The sequence below is a fragment of the Gambusia affinis genome, linkage group LG18, assembly GCF_019740435.1.
Source record: "Gambusia affinis linkage group LG18, SWU_Gaff_1.0, whole genome shotgun sequence".
NCBI lineage: Eukaryota > Metazoa > Chordata > Actinopteri > Cyprinodontiformes > Poeciliidae > Gambusia > Gambusia affinis.
The window spans coordinates 10148907-10167687 of record NC_057885.1 but is presented as its reverse complement, the minus strand read 5'-3'; the positions used below and the strand labels follow the sequence as shown (position 1 = coordinate 10167687).

Sequence of the window (18781 nt, the reverse complement as noted above, 5' to 3'; positions counted from 1 at the left end):
GTGCTAGTCCCCTAAATCTGTTCCTGTCTAAAGTCAAGCGGAAAACTCGTCTCACGGGCTCGTCATCTGTCCTAACCCAAATCACATGAGATTTAGTCAAAATCCCGGATTTCGACTAAATACACAAACAGCTTGCCATAAAACATGCACCAAATTACTACGGGCCAGTCGCAGGGGCAGTTGCAGAATACTGATGAAAACGTTATAATTAAACGGAAGAACATCCGTACATACTGACTTACAAATGAATTTAAAAACATGCTTTATACAGCTGCAAAGTACGACAAATTGGAAAATACGTAACCTCTGTCTCTCTTTTTTTTTTTTGTTAAAATGGTACAAGCGGATCCTTTTATAGAGATATATATTCGCTCCGATCTCCGGAGTCAAATTTGTCAGGCACAGTTTACTTCTATGACATTTTTCAATGGTTACTTTAAATCTCCTCTATATGAACAATAATGTTGTAGCTGCAATACATGTACTGAATGTACAAGTTGAACTTATATAACGCTAAACACAGTGAAACGAAATGTTTTCCAGCAGTTACAAGGGAAGCCTGTCCCTGCAAGTCAAGATGCGGGTAACAATTAGCTTCCGCGCAGCCAGTAGAGGATTTACATTTTGAGCTCCTCCCTGAAAAGAGCTACAGCCTCTTTAGAGAGGTCGGCTTTCCGCTATGTCTTGTTGACGCTGTAACTCAGGTATTTTCTAAACAAATACAGACAATTCTTTGTGGTTAGCAGGTTGCCTCGGGTTTCGCTGTACCTTATCCTCAAAGCAAACGGATGTTTTAAGCTAGTACTCGTTGACTAAGGAGGTAAAAATTGTCAAATTTTGTATTGTCAAATGTAGACGTGTTGCAATTCTGGAGATGCTTGCTGAGAAATAATCTCTCCATAAGGTTTTCTGTAGGCATTAATTCATGTTTTGTCGTTAAACGTTTTGCTTTACTCTCTTTACCGTGTTGCAGGAGCTCAGGCTAATCAACAGAAGGTTCTTCAGCACTTCCTGAAGAAGGGGCAAATCCACACTGGAAAGCCCATTGAGATGCTCCCACTGCTGTAGCAGAAATATGGCACTAGAGCCTCCACCCTGAAGAATAAACATTTCCTGCTCATATATCAAGAGTCCATCAGGTCGCCCCCTTTGACTCATCCAATCCAGTGTATTAGTTCCAGTGGAGAGACACATGTAAAAACCCTCACTGAGCTTGTTCAGTTTACTAAAGGTGGTGGCAGCTCTCTGTGTTTAAATCCCATTCAGCACGTTTTTCAGCTCCTCTAGGTTAAAAGTCGTGCAGATATGACCTCGGAGTGGGGCGAGAAGTCCACAGCGGACCTCATGAGCAGATACGTCTCTAAGGAAATGGGACAAGGGGTGCCCAAAGAGGGGTGGCGGATCTGTCTGGCGCACGAATTCAAGGAGAAGAGGAAGCCCTTTCAGGCCAAAGATGTCTCGCTGTCCAATGTTATGGATCACATCGGCCTGGGAGTCAGGTAAGACACAGGGATAATTTCAAATGCTAAAACAAAACATGTTAAACCAGTGTTCATAAGCCCTCCTAATAAGATGCAGTCTTGGTATGAAACTAGCAGCAACCCTTGCCATTTTGGTGTTTTCCAAAATGGAGCACCACTGACATTTTCTCCAAAGAAATATTTCCAACTACGAAATCTAGGTCAGCTACAAGTCCAAAGATCAGAGTGTTTAGTTGTTCTGCAAAACCTGTCCTGCAGTAAAGGATCCTAATAATGTAATTCTAAAGTTACTTTCTGGATGTTGCATTTTGGTCTTGTTGAAAGAAAGGCTTTGGAGTTCTGGTTCCGATCCTAATATATCAGATTAGAAGAAACAGCAGTGGTCTCTTTTATTTCTTTAAGGAGACAGATCAACACAAAGCAGTGCAAGTGAAAGGAAAATAAGTTGTGCTTAATTTTCTAAAATGTTTGGAGTGCATTTATGCAGAATCCCATCCCCCTCTTCTACTCAGATGTCCTTAAATATAAGCCAGTGCAAATATTTGCCTTCAGAAGTCACCTAATTGGTAAATAAGGTGTGTGTCATAGAACATCCGTTAGTGAACAACGGTATTTTAAGTTCTGATGATATGTGAAAAAAGTTCAGTGGGTATAAATAGATTTTCAGGGCGCTGCATAGATAAAAATACTCCAGTATAAATGCTCTTGATCGTCCAAAGTAAGCACATTCAGCAGCTTTTGAGCAGCCCACCATGCAGCCTTTACTTGCTGCAATCAAATATGCTGAACATGTGACTCGAGCAACGCTTCACGTTTTCATCGGCCATCTTCTCCGTAAAATATGTCAGCGTTGTGCTTACAAACGTAATACGACGTCCCACAAGTCTGAGGGTTCCTTACTTTGGGAGCGAACACAATGAAGTTGTTTCATTTCTTTATTTGTGCTTCCCTGAGATCCTACAAGTTCCCTAAAAACCAGTTCAAACGGTCACTTCGGACCACGTAGAAAAGCGTACGGTGATGCTTGCAGGGCTCATACAGGGTGTGCCTCAGTCGGCCCTGTTGCCATGGCAGCTTTTGTTAATTATTGCAAAGATTTATGGCATCATAACTGAATGAACTTTGCTCAGAGAGAACACCGCCTCCAGCTCAGTGTTGGAGAACATCTAGACTTGCAGTCAACACTGTTGATTTTTTTATTTTTTTATTTTTTTTTAAAGATATGGTTACTGGGAGTTTTCAGCAAGCTGGCAGCCAAAGCAAAGCTCAGCTGGGTTGGGTCCGATGTTGGCACCCCGTTCACATACCTGGACTGGGTCGAGGACCATTGTTTGCATTTCAGCTGGGCCGCAGACGGCAGTGTCCTGACAATAGTCTGAGCCCGCAGCGGCTTCAAATGACACGCTTTGGTCGACTCCATTCATCTCGGCCTCAGTGCAGCCTGAGCTTTCTGCATGCGGCGGTATTGTTCACAGCTGGTTGCTGATGTCAGACCTTCATTGTCAGCAGATTTGCCAAGCCTGGCCGAAGTGTTCATATTTGTTGAAATTCATTGAGAATTTTATCTTGAATCGAAATGGTGGCCTTTTTTGTTCAGCCCCGCTTGTTTGATGCCCTACAGTAACATTAAATTTGTTTTGAAGAGTCACGTAATCAGTGATCAAAATCCACTTTTGTGTTATGTAATTTCAGTAATGTCAGCCTGTAGTAAAACTCGAAAGTTTATGTTCAGGTAGTTTTCTCCTTTCAATCGGACAGATGAGATGTTTTGTAAATAAATTAAAAAAAGAGGTCAGAAACAATCAGTCTTTAGATGTGCAGAGCTGTTAGAAACATACCCTGCAGCAAGAAGAGATCCTAGCAAGTTTTGACTCAGGAGGTTTGAATGAAGGCAAAATAGAAATATGTGCTGCTGGAATTCAAACAATCCACTTTGCACCGTTTTGTTTTTACCCATTGATTAATCACTGGGTTTAGCATTGATCCATTTCTGTGAGATGGTTTGTCATTTCAGCTAGCAAAAAAAAAAAAAAAAAGCCTCGCATTATGTTGCAAAAGTGAAAATAAAGCTGCTAATCCTTTGTTGATCTTTCACAACAAAACACAAATGGGGAATTGTGTCGCCTGAAAAATGTAGGTTAAATGCATCATGGGCTGTTAGTTCTGCACATCAGCAGTGCCGAGCGTATTTCCTGCACCACAACAACAGCCTTATGCTGCTTTTCTTTTCTTTTTTTCCCCCTTTTTGCATATTAACAGAAAACCCGTCGTGTTTCCATTCGGAGCTCAGATTATTGACTCCGCTCTGGGCACTGCAAGCAGCTTGAACGGGTTTGTTACATTGCCTAATTAATATTTCACTGGGCAACCCCACATCACGCCTAGACACACATGTTTGTGAGCACACCATTAACAGCGCTCAGATGAAGTAGACCTGAGACTGTGAGTGTGCTGGTCTCATTTTACAAGTCCATCCTTTGTGTAGTTGCACAATCCCCTCTATTTTCTCCCTCTCTCTCTCTCTCTCTGTGTGTGTGTGTGTGTGTGTGTGTGTGTCCTGCTTTGGCTGAGAGTGCTAAAGGCCTGGAAACTCCTGTAGCTCCAGAGAGCTGAGAAACAAGAAAAAGCTGGGAGAAAATGTGTTTGTTTATTACCAGTTTGGGGGTTTTAAAAGTAAAATATACTGCTTTTATTTAAGCTACTCAGGTTATTCACTTTTTTTTGTTGATATTTTGACACGTTTAAGGTAGAAAAATTTTCATTTTAAGGAGGAGGCTTTCTGTGGAGGGGTATGAATACTAATCTGCAACAGTCAGAGCAGGGTAACCGGTCAGGCTCTGCCGTGGAGATGTTATCTCATGCAGCGTCTTCGCACTGGAAGACGGCGAGGTCATAAAGCTGAGATAACACACAGCTGAGCCATAAACACTTACGTTTATGCAGACGCATAAAATTTTCCTCTTTAACTTCAGACTCGTCTATTAGAGGTGTGTGAGAAACACATTATCAAGAATAATGTCCAGATAATCAGAATTGATATGCAATGTGTCAATGATGTGACTATGTAGGACAGCTAAACTAACCATATTATCAGAAACAATTTCTTCCTGGAGGCGTGGCCTTGGTTGAAGTTTAAAACTTTAAACTTTTGGCTGTGACGTATGTAATGCACTAGCTTGATGCTATGAAGCTTGCCTGAAATCGCCTGCACTGTAAACAAGCATCCTTCACTGCAAAGAGAGACGATGCAAATGTTATGGTCAGTTCAGTATCTGGAAGGGTGGCTAACGCGGACTGAGCGGCTTCCTTCTCTTCCTTCACTGCTATCTCTAAAACTACCGACAGATTACAATCCTAAACCAGCAACGAAAATCGGTTCACAACTTCACCTCCTATTCATTGGTTGACCTGGTTGAAATTCTATCGGAGGGATCCAAGTATATGGGAGAAACCTCAGACAGAGCTGTGAAGGGAGATGAGAATCAAGCAGAATTGTGTAGGAAGGCATTGATCATCTTATGAACTAACCCGCTGTTGTAATCTTATTGACATGTCATAAAATTGTGTACAATTTTTAATTCATTGCCTCCCCCCCCTCCCCCCCCCCCGGCATTGCGCCTCCTCATTCTTCTAATAAATCGACCAAAGAAGAATCAACAGACCCGTCTTCCTCGCTTAAAGTGAAAGTGCAAAGTTTTCACAACTTCACTTTCCTCTGCATGTTTTCCAGGTATCTTAAATGGTGGTACAAGAAGACTCAAGTGGAGAAGAAGGCTCCATTCATCGATATGTTTCGAGCTCTGCCTCTACGGCAAATATATGGTTAGTTTGATTCAGTTATAGCAAAGAATAGTTATTTCATTTTGGGGAGGTTTACAAGACAACTGCTATAGTAGATCACAAAGAAATGCTCTGCTGAGTGCAGTAATAAAGGGAACAGTATCTCTGATGAAGGCAGGATTGGTCCGGGAAAGAAAAAAAAATGTAACAGTTCATGTTTATGCTGGACTTTAAGGATTAAAATTGAATAAACATCTTTTATTGCAGTAGCTAAATCTCTAAATCTACACTAAGTAGGTTTATTCAGTGGTTAAGGATTATTTGTTTTGTCAAAATAAAAGTTGCCACAATTGTTGTCATTAATAACAAATCGCAGGAGACAAATGTAAATCTATTTTTCTGTTGACACAACACAGAGGTCAGTTTCTTTTATGCACTCTCCAAAAGCAGAAAGACAATATATCTCACCATTTAGTAAGTGTCAGTGTGCTTGGTTTAGGACATGGTCACTGGCCTAAATTTGGGAGGATGGTTGAGGAAATGCAAAAACGTATTCAGAACTCGATGTTGGAGAACTGCAGCGTAGAGTTAATAACTACTATTTATCCAAAAACCTTTTGGAAACATCTTTACCAGGGTTGGCAATAATAGTAGGAGGCCTGTAAATTATTAGACAAAACTCACTGGACTTGTTTAAGGCTCGACTGGAATTACTTCTTATTTATTCTGCAGAGCTGGACTGAGCTTATGCAAACCTTCGTGTTTTCATAGAGTTGGGATTAGCCATGAGTGAGCTCATCCGTTCATCCTTTCTTTGACATCACTCTCCTCTTTCTGCTGGCATGTTCAGGTGCTCCTCTCGGCGGTATTGGAGGCGGCACCATTACGAGAGGTTGGAGGGGGGAGTTCTGCAGATGGCAACTAAACCCTGGGATGTACCACTACAAAACCGTCATGGCCAACCAGGTACCTCATAACCCAAAAGTCTTTTGCTTGGAGTTTGCTTTGTCATCATGATGGGGCATCTGATAGGGAATGCAGGGAAATGGGCCTCCTTTTGCTTTTGTAGTAGACTAGAATAAACACAGGACGATATGGTTTTTATGGAATAATAACGGTACAAGAAGCTCACAACGTGACGTAACAACAGACATGTTGCCCAACCTGGCTATCTGTACTTGTGTAATGACTAATAAGAGTGAGGAGCAGGGCTTGTGTAGCTTCCCATCATGACTGCTGGCGTTTATTAAGGCTTGAAATATTTCTCCACAGCCCAGTTAGACTTTCTTATGAGTAAAGGTAAAGTGTGACGGCTTTCTTTCAGTCTTACCAGGAGCGAGCAGCAACTAGCCGGCGAGACACAGTGCACACTTTAGGCAGCCCATACCAGGGGTGGGCCGCATACGGGGTTTCAGAAACGCCAAAGTCTACTTTCGTGTCACACTTTCAGTAAGACACTGAGTAGATTTTTATTTTTTTTTCCCCAGCTATATTGAGCATACAGTCACTCGCCGTTTTCATGGAGTCCGCTTCCCAAATGAAGGCTGCTAGACTTTTACAAATTCACATGTTTAGATAAACTTCCAGTTGTTGGTTGTAGAAACTACAGGAATGCCACTTATCAATCATCTTATGTAACACTGTTTGATGACTAGAGGTAGCTAGTGACAGCTATCTTGGCAGATAGACTGATAATATTTCTTCTAATATCATTATACTTGAGCTACACTGTGAACAGCAGAACGATAAAAATGTTCATATTGCTCCCAGTGGTGTACTGGTCAGACCTTTGCTGGCAAGCCAACCAATGATTCACATCGATGTTTGCAGTGGTGGATTGTCCTGCAGAAAAATACTGAACATTTACACAAAATAGTAGAGGGAACGTCGTGATCAGAACTTTGTATTGACAAGTAAAAGGCTGTTCAGTGCGTCTGTGTGTTATATCTTTATATTCGTTCAGACTGTGTAAAAAAAAGATTTGTTGTTTAGTTATGAATGAATCTAGTCTAATTTGTAAATGCAATCACTGAGTCGGGTTTAATTTATTGTAAATTTATTGCACACAGTTATTTAATGAGATGCCATCTTTATAGGCACAGTAATTATGGACTGAAAAACCTTTTCTTGGAATTTCCTAGATTCAGTTTTCAGGAAAGGGTGAGAAAAACTTGTTTCTTTCCCAATCACTATTGTTGGTATTTAAGAATCTGCTAGAGGCAGACTTGACTTCAGAAGTGTGTCTTTTAATGCTAATCATTGCATCTTACTCGTCAGCATAGCTGAGCGTCGTCTCCTCCTGTTGCAGTTCACTGTGTGTTTGCGCCGTGGAGGACAAACGGTTTACCAGCAGGTTCTGTCCGTGGAGCGTCCGCCCACGCTGCAAGGCTGGAACTGGGGCTACTGCGGAGAGTACGCCTTCTACCACGCCTTGTACCCCCGCGCCTGGACCGTGTACCAGCTGCCGGGTCAGAACGTCACCCTCACCTGTCGGCAGATATCCCCCGTCATCCCTCACGACTACCAGGTCGGTGACGTTTCTCTGACTGCACACTCAGCCTGTTACACAAATTCTGACAAGATTGTTCTGGAAATATAAAGTTGTGTAATAATTCCCTCAATTGTTGATGCCCCCACTGTTAATACTGTATGTTCTTCTTTACTCAGTGGGAAAGCACTTAGTCTTTTCATATTAACAATTTACTATTGTACAAGGTTGGAACACATATCGAGAGATTCCCCTTTGGTCAGATATTTTGGATCGATTTCCTCTTTTTGATGCATTTACAACATGACGTCCACCAGATTATCCTGGTATTTTAAAGATATCGTAAAGCCGTGAACCATATAAAGGCTCCCAGAGCCTCTGGAAGAGAAAAAGGCTCCAATGAGTTGGCGTGAGAAATAATTGAAATATTTAAGACTGAGGATGTATGTAAGCAAGTTCAGACAAGCAGCCGATTTCTCACGGTCATTTCTTTATTTATGAAATTCAATGGCCATCTGCCTCACTTGGAAATGGCCCTCAACGTAACAGGAAGTTAGACTACAGGACACCAATTAAAAGGTTTTATTTATTTACTTATTTGCAAAAAAAATGAACAGATCCCTGTATTTTTTCACGCCAACACATAACTGTGAATTTATTGCAAAAGTTTCCACAAACTTTGTCAAAAATATTAAGTGACTGCTAACTTCCACCTGTTAGCAGTGGTAGTTAGACTACATTATTTTTACTTCTACTGCACTGCTCCGTCAGCCTTAACTTGATGTCAAATTATAGCTTGTGATCGATTATAGGCAGTAAAAAAAAAAAAAATAATCATATTTACCATCATACATAAGCGCAAATGTCACAAAATTCTGAGGAAATATTTTTAAATAATAATTTTTTAAAAATCACAAAAACAATAGTGAAATCCTGGGCTGACTGAATAAAACTGGTTTTATTTTGACAAAACCAGTTGATGTTCTACCCTTCACCTTGAATAAATTAGCTCAGGTTAAACATTGAAATCATTTGTATTCCTCAGTAACAGCTGAGTTTATTTGAAGGCTTTTAACACATCTTCGTCTACGTTGTTGATTAAAATATTTGGCGCTCTAACAACTTCGGCCCAAACTTCTCATAAACCGTGACCTTTACCCTCTGAGGTGAACATCACTCTGTCAGGTTTATTATACTATGCCTATGATATGAGAGCTTACAGAATCAGACTCTTGTTCAGGTCAAAGTGAGAGGCTCTGCCAGACAGTCAACATATCGTTTTTATACAGAGAACAAAGAATCATGAACACGCCAGACAATCTGGCTCCTTTTTGCAGCTGTGGAAAACAATAGCTAACCTTGGTTGTGGCGCACAGACAAAAAGAAAAGGAAAAACATAATATAACCATCAGATTAATAAAGTTATAAGATATCAGTCTGAAATAAAATTTTCCACCACACCAAAAACAGATTTATAGTTCTCCTAAAGCTTTTTCTGTACACAAGAGTTTTTGGGGTTTTTTTCTGTAAATTTATTAATTTTTTGACGTCTGAAGAAACCTGTTGAGTATCGTTGCTCCTCCTCAGGACTCGAGTCTCCCAGCGGCAGTATTTGTGTGGGACATCGAGAACAAGAATGACTACGCTCTGGATGTCTCCATCATGTTTACAATGGTCAACGGGTCGGGACACAAGGACGACAAGAGCGGCGGCCACTGGAATGAGCCGTTCCACCTGGAGAAGGACGGGGAGGCGGTGTCCGGAGTCCTGCTGCACCACTGCACCGCAGCGAACCCCTACACCCTGTGCATCGCAGCGCGAGAGCAGGTTCACGTCATTTATGTTGTCAGAAGCGAGAAATAAATTAATCGCACATTGAATTAAAACAAGCTCAATAATTTCCATTTGCATGATTTATTGTTTCCCTCTTTTCTCTCTTTTTTTTCCTACCAAAACCTGGATGACTACAGTCTTCATTCTGATACTTTGGTCTCATAAAGGCCTTTTTTTTTTTTTTTGAAGGATAATTTTGTAACAGAAACTTCATAATTCATTTGATTCATTTGTTTCTGGTATACTGTTTAATTACTTTGGATATTTAAAATGTCTTCCATTTCCAGTGATCTTTGAGAAAGTGTTGTTGCATTATTATGCCTTTACCATTACATTAGTGGAAAATGGTCTAAAAACAACAATATTATCGTTTACCCCTATAATCTCTGAGACAATGTATCGTCCAGAACAATGTATCGTCACAGGTGTACCTTGATAAAAGTAACTGCACCATGGCTAGTCAGCATCTCTATAGTTTTTCTACTAAATATCCATTTCTAAGAGACTAAACTGGTTTTTTTTAACTTCAACAGGCTGACAGGGAGGTGAGCCATCAGACGGCCTTCAGTCCAAGAGGAACCTGCAGCGGTCTGTGGAGCGACTTGATCACTGACGGACGACTGGACTCGCCCACAGGTTAATCTGCTAGCTGATCGTCTGAAACATGTAAATGGGAACCAAACCACACGTCTGTATTTTTAATGCAGAAAAAACTGAGAATTAAAAAAAAGGCAGTTTTAGTGTGAAAACTGCCCAGGATAACTATGCAACATTTAATCACCCCCTAAATGTATCTAGGTGAACATCAGCCGATGTGCAACGCCAAGATTATACATTCAATTTCAACAATTCATATTTTACAGACTATAATAAGCAAATCTCACTTTTATATTCTTTTTCCTACTTTCCTGTTTAAATTTAAAATAAATTCTTTATTATTAGATGAGATGAGAGACGGCGTTTTGCCGCCACTCTTGCCGTCATTGACAGCTAGAATGACTTCTTACCAAGCACGGTGATGGAGGAGTTATGATGTTTGGCACATTGCAATCTTTGATTCGACCAGGAACTCCTCTCTACACCAAAGCAGTTATCGTTTCCAAAAGTACTTCAACAAGTCGTTGAATCACAGGCAGTGATTAATCTGATAACGAAAAGTTATTTTGTACGCTTGAAATCAAAACCATTTTAGCACCTCATAAAGAACAGATCTTTTGTTATTTTATTATGCTCTGGTGCAAAAATACCTTAAATTGAAAGAGTTTTTAAAAATACGCCCAATAAAGATAGAATCAATATTACGGTTGTAATTTCTTCTGACCCAAATGTGGCTATATGAGGGTATCAAAGGTCAGGTGATCGTCTTCATCTCAATGAAAGGAGCTAAATTCGACAGAGATGCTGTTTATTGTCTGATTCACCTTCATCGCTTGTTGATCTGTGCAGGATCCAGCCCACCAACCCAGAAGGGAGAGAAGGTAGCAGCTGCGCTGGCGGTGAGCTGCTCGGTGCCGGCCCATAAACTCAACAGCCTGGAGTTCTGCCTGGCCTGGGACATGCCCAGAATCACCTTCGGGTCCAGGGAGAGGGAACACGTCAGGTGATTCTTACATCGCATTAGTCACAGTTCAGGGATCTAAAAGTCGTGGTTGTAAGGGGGGGAAAAATGTATTTCCATTACCGGGATTTAACATTTAGTTTGATTTTACATCCCTTTGAGATATACAGCTGTAAGAACTTGATACTTGCTAAAACATGCAACACTACACTTATTTTACCTATTTACTTGGTTTGGCTGTTGAGCTTCAACGTCGCATATGCAAAGCATACATACCTCCTCCCTTGTTTGCTTTGCCGTCGTTCTCAGGTTACGGTGTAAGAAGAGCCCACTAGTCCTCCCTTAATTTGCTTACCCATGGTTTAGATCAGGGTGGTATTTCTCATTACTTATTCACCTCACGTCCCACCAGAGCCAGTCACTTTTCTTTTAAGCGCAACACAAGAAGAAAAAGGCAAAAAAAAAACAAGAGTTTTTTTGGGAGAAATAATAGAAGTAATCTCTAACCCTGATTTATCTTGGACTTCTGTATTAAACAAAGTGTTTAATACAAAGTGTTTTGTTTTGTTGTTTTTTTTCTACAGGAGATATGCTCGTTACTTTGGGGACAAAGGGAACGCATCTCCGTCCCTCAGCCATTATGCACTGACACACTACAAACAATGGGAGAAATCCATTGAGGAGTGGCAGAGACCCATATTACGGGACAGGTACTTCAGTTTCAGAAGATAAAATTAAAATACTGGAAAGTTAAATTAGCTCAACACTTTAGTTAAGAAGGTAAAACCTTTATATTTTGTATAAGTGACATGTTTCAAGTTTATTTCTGTTCACCACCGAAAGATGAAAAATGGATGGATTTTTCTTTTTTTGACAAAAACCAATAGTTCAGTTTCTTAGTAAATTAGAACATCATAAAAAACCAAAGGAAAAAATATTTTTAATACAGAAATGAGTTGTTAAACCTTGTTCACCTTTTTTTTTAAATCATACTTTTTTCCTGCTCTCAACTTTTCTATGAAATCTGTGGATACATCAGTATGTGAAAATTTTTTTTTTTATTTATTTATTTTAGAAATGACGTTTTGTGGCTTTTTACCCATTTGATGGAAGGTGTCAGAGACTGCTTCCTGGATAATCTGTCCCATGATTATGAAGGTCCAAACACGATTGGTGCTTAACGGAAATTAGATTTTTGTCAATCTGCTGGACCATGATAAGATTAGTTTTGGGTTTTCATTAGCTGTAACCCACAATTATCAAAATAAACAGAAAAATGTATCATTGTGTGAATAATAGATTTACAAATTTTGTATTTTAAACTGGAAGAAAAAAGAAATGGTAAAGCCAAGGCATTTCCGTTTTCTCATTTTTTTGTTTTTTTTTTTTTGCTGGCTGCTGTTTTGTGATCACACATAAGAACCTTCTGCTTTTTTGTTTTTTGTTTGCGAATTAAGTTTCTTCCATGTGTCCCAGTTCTCTTCCGCCTTGGTACAAGTCCGCTCTGTTTAACGAGCTGTACTTCGTGGCGGACGGAGGAACGGTGTGGACGGAGCTTTCGGAGGACGCCGACGTCAGCGGCGGTGTGCGCAGTGCGGACGGCGGTCTGCCAGCTCAGCCTGCTCTCATCAAGGAGTACGGCCGATTTGCTTACCTAGAAGGTAGGCACAAGGAGAATCACTACTTGGTTAAGATACACAAATATTCACTGTTTTGTTGTTTTATTTCAAATCGGATAAAACATTCGGACAACAGTGAAGACTTTCAGATTGAATAAAATGTTGCCCTGTTTTCCAGGTCAAGAGTACAGAATGTATAACACGTACGACGTGCACTTCTACGCCTCCTTCGCACTTATCATGCTGTGGCCCAAGCTAGCCTTGAGTGTGCAATATGATATTGGTGAGCGAAATCTTAGTGCCCTTTCTGTAACCCAGCGCTTCTCAATGCCAGTCCTCAGGCCCCCCTGCTCTGCATGTTTTAGATGTACCTCTACTCCAGAGCAGCTGATTCAAATTATTGCATGACCATCAAGTGCTGCAGAAGCCTGTTAATCACCCACATATTCAATGCAGGTGTGTGGCAGAAGGGAAACACCTAAAACAGGGGGGCCCGAGGACCGGAATTGAGAAACACTGCTGTAACCCGACTGTTCACTAACTATCCCTGCTACACCAGTTTTATGCCATCAATCTCCACCGATTGTGAAAACGTGCTCCATCTTTTAACCCATCGATCTTCCCTCAGCTGGCACCGTGGTTCAGCAGGATCCAACAGAGAGGCTGCATCTGATGAACGGCCGTTACTCTCCTGTCAAGACAAAAAACGTGGTGCCTCATGACATAGGAGACCCAGGTAGGGGAGAGACCATCCAGATAATAACCTCACTGTGAGAGCGTCTCAGTGGATTACTGCTGTTTACGACTAAACTACAGAATTAAACCTGACTGATGTCTTGGTCTTTACAACTAGCTGTCTTTGTAAGGCTCTTATCTGCTTGACTTTTGTATATATTTTTGATTATGCAACACATTTCTGTTCCAAGATGATGAGCCTTGGCAGAGGTTAAACGCTTACCTCATCCACGACACCGCAGACTGGAAGGACCTGAACCTGAAGTTTGTCCTGCAGGTCTACAGGGACTTTCATCTGACCCAGGACAGTCAGTACCTGCAGGACATGTGGCCCATCTGCCAGGTTTAACTCTTTGTTTAATCAATGTTTATTTAAAGATGTCCGTCCAAGTTTTCACTAAGTATGGGCCAGTATCGGATTCTTGCTGTATAATGACCCTAAAATGTATAAAATATGAAATGAAGCTACAGTCTATAACATGACCTAGTAGCTTTTAGCAGCCTGCTTATTGCCAGAGAGATCTTATGTCACTTCTGCAGTTTATTTGCCTTCTCCACAAAAGGCCTTCGAACTGTCAGAAGATATAAGGAAACATTTTTCAGGTTTGAAACTGTAACCTTTCTAAAACCTTGATCCGGGTAACTGATCATTCAACAATAAACTCATCCAACTTCCATACCAAACCATATTATGAGGCTATCTTGACTTACCTGCTTTGGTACTCTGAGGATTAATGATACATAATGGATTGTTTAGGCTGTGATGGAGTCGGAGTTGAAGTTTGACCAGGATGGAGACGGCCTGATAGAAAACTCTGGATATGCAGATCAGACATATGACGGCTGGACTGTGACTGGACCGAGGTGAGGCCCGGTTTACTCAAATGGGGTCGGCTAAAGTGAAGCAGTTTTCCTAATATGTGTCCTGGAGTCCTTACAACTGCAGTTGAGTTACAAGTTTGCTGTTGTTTGGTCTCTCTGTGTCCTGCAGTGCGTACTGTGGTGGGATGTGGCTGGCGTCCCTGTGTGTGATGTGTAAAATGGCCAGACTGGTGGACAGTGAAGAGGCTTACCAGCATTACAAGGACCTCCTGGAGAGAGGCAGCGCAGCCTTTGATAAACTCTTATGGAACGGTACGCGCCAACATTTCTCTGTCATGGTCGCATGGATTGAGAGTTTTAGATTTGATCGCTGAGGTAGAACATCTTCAGATCTACGGAGTGATGAAGTGACGCACACTTCTAATCACCAGTTAGCTTTAAGTGCAGCTTGTGTAATTATTCTTTCTCCCTTTGATGTTTAGGAAAGTATTACAATTATGACAGCAGCGGGAGGGCGCTTTCTAACAGCGTCATGTCTGATCAGTGTGCCGGACACTGGTTCCTCAGAGCATCTGGGCTGGAAGAAGAAGCCTATCGGGTCAGTTAAACATCCTCCTGCCCATACTGTTGATTTTTTAAATGTGTTTCCATTAATGTATTTTTATATGCCTTTTAAAGTATCTCATTAGAAAAGGGTGATGGTAACTGCAAAATTCAAAATTACTTCCTCAAATTTGCAAAAAACATTGCGCTCGCTTAAGGTGTTTTAAGACGGAGAGAAGATGGAAATATATTTGCCAAATGAATCCTGACATAGCGGATACTTCCATCCAGATGTGATGAAATTTTTCAGTACAGATTTCCAGTACAGAAATGTGTCTATTTTTATTCGCAAAGCAGCTCAAGCTCAGTATGGCTGAGTGGAGAGCATCTGTAAACACCGATTTTTGTGTTTGGCCACCAATTAGATTTTGTTCTGGATCATTATGCTTTGATTCAGATGATTTCATTGTAGCTCCGCCTCCATCTTTAAGGTCAAAAACCTCAGCACCAGTCTCTTTTACAGCCTCTGGAATTAGCTTCATCCATCATCTCCCTTGAACTCTGAGCAGTTTCCAGGGCTATGAATGTTTTTTGCAAAGTGCTGCATGACTTTTGTGGAAGTAGCCACACAGCCAATGCTTTCCAATTCGTTTTTATATGAATGTCGCCTTAAAATCTCGTCCTTTTTTTCCTTCCAGGCATTTCCCAAAGAAAAGATCCGGCGCGCACTGAAATCTGTCTTTGACTTGAATGTAATGAGCTTCTCTGAGGGCCACATGGGCGCCGTCAACGGCATGCGTCCTGAGGGAGTGCCCGACCGCTCCAGTGTCCAGTCAGATGAGGTCTGGATCGGAGTTGTGTACGGGCTGGCAGCTACTATGATTCATGAGGTGAGTGGAAGTTTTAATTGTTTTTTTTTTTAAAAGTGGGACACAGTCAGATTAATTATATCAACGTCATTTTCTTTTCTTCAGGGTCTACTTCAAACGTGGAAGTCTTAGCTGAATTTGTAAAGTGTTTGATAAAGTCTGATGCCTTTGAGGTCAATAAAAAAAGCATCTGTTTCCCAACACTTTTTCTGATCTTCTTTGAAGACCAGCTGTGAAGTTTCATTTCAGAATGAAGCCCCAGAAACCTAAAACGAGTCTCTTTGTGATTATAAGCAGCAAATCAAATAAATCAAACTTTTTTCTTTTTTCGGTTCAACACACTTTTTTTCTTTGCCGATTATAAAAGATTCGAAAATAAGATTATAAAACTTGAGTACTAGTTTTAACACTGTAAACAATGACACTCTCACCTTAGTGGTAACTTTATTTAAGAAGCTCTCCTTACGTTTTGTGTATTTGATAAACAGGAATTCCTCTCTTCATACCAATGAAGGCAGCAGAGCCTTTACCTCTGGTGTTCAAGGGTTTATTTTAGGCCCAGTATTGTTTTCAGTGTATAAGTTGCTGGTCAACTTGTATATATAAAAATTGATAAATATTTTCAAAGTTCTCCATTTGAGAAATCGGATTGCTCAAAGCTCAGTTTGTTGTTTAATGAGCTTGATTCAGATTTTTGAAAATTAATAAATGTCTTGGTTTTTGTTACCAAAACGACAGTTTTTTTTAAGGTGGATAGTGATTTTAAAATGGACAGCCAAATTAGAGCCGTGGTTAAGTCCAGCTTTTATCATTTAAGGCGATTGGCGTCAGTGAAATCTTTTCTTTCCAGGCAGCATTTTGAAACAGTGATCCATGCTTTTATTTCAACTCGTTTGGACTACTGTAATGCACTTTATCTGGGAGTTAGTCAGGCGCTGCTCTCACGTCTGCAGCTAGTACAAAATGCTGCTGCACGTTTGTTGACAGGTACTCGAAAAAGGGACCATGTGACCCCTGTCCTGGCCTCACTTCACTGGCTGCCTGTATATTTTAGGATTCATTTTAAAATTCTTATGTTTGTTTTTAAATCATTGCATAATCTTGCCCCGGCTTACCTCACTGAGCTTCTTCATCCCCACATACCCCATCAGTCCCTCAGGTCAGCAAATCAGCTGCTCTTGGAGGTACCGAGAACAAAAAGGAAGCTCAGAGGGGACAGGGCTTTCTCTGTTATGGGCCCCAAATTATGGAATGACTTACCTTTGCAGGTCAGAGAGGCCCCTTCTCTGTCCACTTTTAAAGCTCGTCTTAAAACCCATCTATTTAACTTGGCTTTCAACACCAGTGAGATCTAGTTTAAAGTGTATGTCTTTTGTTTTTAAACTACTTTTAATTACAATTATTTTTATTTTGTTGTGTTTTTGTTTTTGGATTGTACAGCACTTTGTATCAACTGTGGTTGTTTTAAAGTGCTTTATAAATAAAGCTGGTATGGTATGGTATGGTTTTTCAGTTAGACCCTCCTAGCCAAAGTAAAACAATGTACTTCCAGTTTTGTGAAAGGGAAAATAAAGTGAAACATGGTGGTGGCAGGATCATGCTTTTCTTTTCTAGGGACAGCTGTGGCTGTTGAGTCTATGGAAAGATATCTGGACCTAAACATAGAGCAATATTACCAAATATTTGTTTTTGTCACATTTTTAACAAGATAATTCAATACAACTTTGTGGTAGTGTTTAGGCAACGTGGACATTAATGTTTTGTTGTGTTTTTTTTTTTTTGTTCTTCAGGGTATGTTGGAGGAAGGTATGCGGACTGCAGAGGGTTGCTACCGAACAGTATGGGAGCGGCTGGGAATGGCCTTCCAGACTCCTGAAGCTTACTGCGAGAGGAGCATCTACCGCTCTCTGGCCTACATGAGGCCTCTCAGTGTTTGGGCCATGCAGCTGGCTCTGGACAGGTCCCAGAGGGACAACACTGTTCTAGCTTCAACCGGAGACAGCGCCGAGATCAAAACCTGATGTATTACCTACTGCAGAAACACAAAACAGCGGTTCTCAACAAAACTGACTGGGAATCCCTTTCTCTTTAATGGTTCGTTGTCTAAATCAGACACTGTTATAATTAAAACAATCGTGTGCTAAAGGACTTTTCTGATGGCACTGCAAGTTGTCTTACACGTTGTGTGGTTGGGCATTTCCAAAACCAAGTCTCCATGTAATGCAAGCTAACAATGCCATCTTTTGTTTCAGCAACATGTTGTCACGTTGTGCACATGTACATATGCAAGCACTACATTAGATAATATGCCAATAGTATTTGCACATTTGCAACATGTCTGTATGCAATGTCAACTTTTGTTCTTACTCCAGCTCAGTTAAAATGCTGTTAAGCAGTGAAATGTGACGAGTGGTATTTTAAAAAAATATTACCTTTTTTTATTATTAAATAGAATTTAGTGCCTTTGAGCACTACATATGTGTATACAGTTTAACCATTCAGTATACATATGTTGCAGCAACTTCTTTTTTTCTAAATGATAGTCATGACAATCGTTAGGAATAAAGGACTGAAATTTAACTTTTTTTTAATTTTATGAATTTATACATGTAAGTACCAGGCAACAAGGTGGTTTGAGTTGCTAACTTTCTCACATATGTAATCCTTTAAACCTAGCAATATTGGGTTGTGTTAAATTATTATACTGACCATAAACTGAACTTTGTCACATATGCGTCCTGCAAGAGCAATAAAGTATACAGATGCTGGAGGAAAGTCCAAATCATCCTGCCTTTAGGGATGGAGTAAATGAAGAGGAGGGGAAAAACAAGGTGATTTCTACGGAAGAAGATTAGGGCCGAGAAAAAGAATTCTGACTTTAAAGTCAGATTTTTTTTTTTTTCCGGTGGCCCTAATCCTCTTCCGTATAATTATCATTTTCAACAACTCTGTGAATAAGTTTCGACCCCTTCTGGTGAATCGGCGCAAATGAAACGTTCCTGTTCAAAGGGACACAACTATAGTTGTTCTTTCTAATTTCTTTCTAACTTCAC

The 18781-nt window shown here is 40.5% G+C and overlaps 1 protein-coding gene across 3 annotated transcripts; it reads left to right on the top strand.

The window, feature by feature from the left end:
* Window positions 1-395: 395 nt before the first annotated feature.
* gba2 (glucosidase, beta (bile acid) 2) lies at window positions 396-18308 on the top strand. Of its 3 annotated transcripts, none has more exons than XM_044097719.1 (19): window positions 396-665; window positions 747-820; window positions 974-1499; window positions 5212-5303; window positions 6112-6227; window positions 7570-7788; window positions 9337-9576; window positions 10116-10218; window positions 11029-11182; window positions 11725-11850; window positions 12617-12801; window positions 12938-13042; window positions 13388-13495; window positions 13686-13837; window positions 14252-14358; window positions 14486-14628; window positions 14799-14914; window positions 15558-15749; window positions 17519-18308. In XM_044097719.1, the coding sequence occupies exons 3-19, from the start codon at window positions 1306-1308 to the stop codon at window positions 17747-17749; spliced, it is 2583 nt and encodes an 860-aa protein (XP_043953654.1). In that variant the 5' UTR covers window positions 396-665; window positions 747-820; window positions 974-1305; the 3' UTR covers window positions 17750-18308. The 3 variants fall into 3 exon arrangements, with proteins under 3 accessions (XP_043953654.1, XP_043953652.1, XP_043953653.1); XM_044097717.1 differs by having other exon boundaries at window positions 396-820; window positions 974-1194; window positions 1279-1499; XM_044097718.1 differs by lacking the exon at window positions 747-820 and having other exon boundaries at window positions 396-704.
* The last annotated feature ends 473 nt before the right edge of the window (window positions 18309-18781 follow it).

Bases quoted from the DNA above. Each gene is read 5' to 3' on its own strand.
- gba2 (XM_044097719.1), top strand. From the start codon at position 1,306: ATGACCTCGGAGTGGGGCGAGAAGTCCACAGCGGACCTCATGAGCAGA. The intron at 9,577-10,115 runs GTTCACGTCATT...TAACTTCAACAG, and splicing joins GCATCGCAGCGCGAGAGCAG to GCTGACAGGGAGGTGAGCCA. The intron at 13,043-13,387 runs GTGAGCGAAATC...ATCTTCCCTCAG, and splicing joins GAGTGTGCAATATGATATTG to CTGGCACCGTGGTTCAGCAG.